This window comes from Ailuropoda melanoleuca, chromosome 4, assembly GCF_002007445.2.
Source record: "Ailuropoda melanoleuca isolate Jingjing chromosome 4, ASM200744v2, whole genome shotgun sequence".
NCBI lineage: Eukaryota > Metazoa > Chordata > Mammalia > Carnivora > Ursidae > Ailuropoda > Ailuropoda melanoleuca.
In genome coordinates this window covers 2,522,453-2,524,477 of record NC_048221.1, presented here as the reverse complement: position 1 = coordinate 2,524,477, position 2,025 = coordinate 2,522,453, and the positions used below count along the sequence as shown (strand labels likewise).

Sequence of the window (2,025 nt, the reverse complement as noted above, 5' to 3'; positions counted from 1 at the left end):
GGGGGGAGGCCTGCTTGGGGGGGGGCTGACTCCTGACCTTTGCCATTGTCTGAGGTGGCATCCTTGGCTTTCCGGTTTTGGCTGGGGGACTTCTCATTCTCCTGGGGGAGAGGGAGGGAAAGGAGGCAGGGCCAGCCGGAGTGAGCCACCTGGCCCCCCAGGCCTGCCGCGGCCCCCCGGCCCCACCGCCCCCTGGGCAGCCCCTCACATTGATCCTGTGGAAATTCACGCTCCAGTTGGCGCCAGCCCTGGAGGGGATGAAGCGGTCTCCGTGCTTACTGGGGGAGGACACAGGGGAGTTGGCAGGTGTCAGGGTTCGCCGCATCTCCGCAACCTGCAAGGACGGCAGGGCTGGTGGCTCAGAGCCCCCCAGCATGCAGGGCCGAGGTCAGCCTCTCCTCAGACCCTGAGGCCAGGCCTAGCCTGCCTGCCTGCACTCGGCCTCTGGCCGCTGAACCTGGGGATCACTTTTAGAAATCCATGCGGCAGAAGGGAGCCATGAGTAAGCCACGGCTCAGTGTGATCTGCTGGCTCTGGGAGGCCAGATACTGGCGAGTGGCAGAGCCCGAGGGAAAGGGCACAGCACAGACCGAAGACCCCGGACTCCCTGCGCTGAAAGCTGCTGCCGTGTCAGCCTCATCTCCATCAGACAACGATGGTCCTCCATGGAACCACGACTCACTCACCAGAACTGGGGAGCGGACGCGGGGGCAGGGCTTCCAGCAAACCAGCCCACCCCCCTCAGCTGTCCCACAAATGCCCCATTTTCTGTAAGGAAACTGCGGTGGGTTGACCTGTGTCTCCCAAAAGGACGTGTTGAAGTTCTAACCCCCGGGCACCTGGGATGTGACCTTATTCAGACACAGTCTTTGCAGTTGTAATCCAGCTAAGATGAGGCCACACTGGAGTGGGATGGACCCCAAATCCATGCCCATGTCCTTCTAACAGTCAGAGACGCCGACACACACAGAGAAGGGGACACAAAGACAAGGCAGAGACAGGAGTGATGGCTCTGAAATCAAGGACTGCTAGTCACACCAGGAGCTGGGGGAGGCAGGAAGGCCACCCCCACGGGGCCCCCACAAGGAGCGTGGCCCTGAGACACCATGGGCGAAGGCCTCGACTGTGCAGCACAGAGCTCAGACAGCGTTGAGAGGAGCCCATGACACAGGCAGCATGGCTGAAGGGTGTGGGGTACAGGAAAGAGGCACTCCTGCACGCTGCTGTGTTCCAGTAGATAAGGACCGGGCCACCTCATGCCACCATCACACCTCTGCCCGGTCAGGCCAGCCTCACAGCTTGGACCCCCAGGTCTGAGACACTGCACCCTTCATCTCCCTCTCTGGAAACTGAGAGCAGCCCACCTCCCTTGTCCCCCTTAGTCCTGAGTGTGGCCCCACGGGAATAGGGGTCTGGAAGCTCCAGGAGGGGACTCCCTGGCGTTTGGCTGTGCCTCTCACCTGCCCTGCACCCCATCCTCTGAAGGGTGAAGCCCAGTGGCTCACTCAGTCCCCACCCAAACCCCTGCGTGGGGCCAGGGCAGTGCCAGCGGGGGCGGGGTGCCAGGTACTCACACAGGGCATTGTGTTTTCGTTCTGAACGACGATCTGCCGGAGGAGGCGCCGCTCATAGTCCTGGTCCATGGCGACGCAGGGCAGGCCCAGCCTGCCAGCCAAGGTCAGCTGGCCAAGGTCAGCCTGGGGCAGAAAGGGCAGGAGAGGTCAGCATCAGTGGGCAGCAGCCCCCTCCACTGCCTGGTGACCACAGGGAACTCCATGGTGATGGCCAGGTCCCCCCACCACGTGTAGGGCCTCCCTCCCAGGAACAGGGTGGGGTCCTGGCACACCCCACAGGCTATGGAAGCCACAGGGGATGTGACGGGGAGCACCAGGGCTCCCCTGAGGGACTCAGAGGCCGGGGCTCCCCCTGGCCTTTGTCCTGGTTAGTGCAAGTCTCTCACCTATTCCTGGGGCCGGGGAGCTCGCCCTAGGACCACCCCTCCACCACATGCACCCCATCACACTG

General features: G+C 63.1%; 1 protein-coding gene across 1 annotated transcript in view; it reads right to left on the bottom strand.

Annotated features, from left to right (window-relative positions):
- Positions 1-1,697, bottom strand: part of FZR1 (fizzy and cell division cycle 20 related 1) — a 4,718-nt gene extending 3,021 nt beyond the window's left edge. Inside the window, exons 1-3 of the mRNA XM_034660012.1 lie at positions 1,575-1,697; positions 209-334; positions 38-101 (exon numbers count right to left, since the gene is read on the bottom strand). Coding sequence (XP_034515903.1) covers positions 38-101; positions 209-334; positions 1,575-1,643 — 259 coding nt within the window. The 5' untranslated portion in view covers positions 1,644-1,697. The remainder of the gene's footprint in view (positions 1-37; positions 102-208; positions 335-1,574) is intronic.
- Positions 1,698-2,025: the final 328 nt, after the last annotated feature.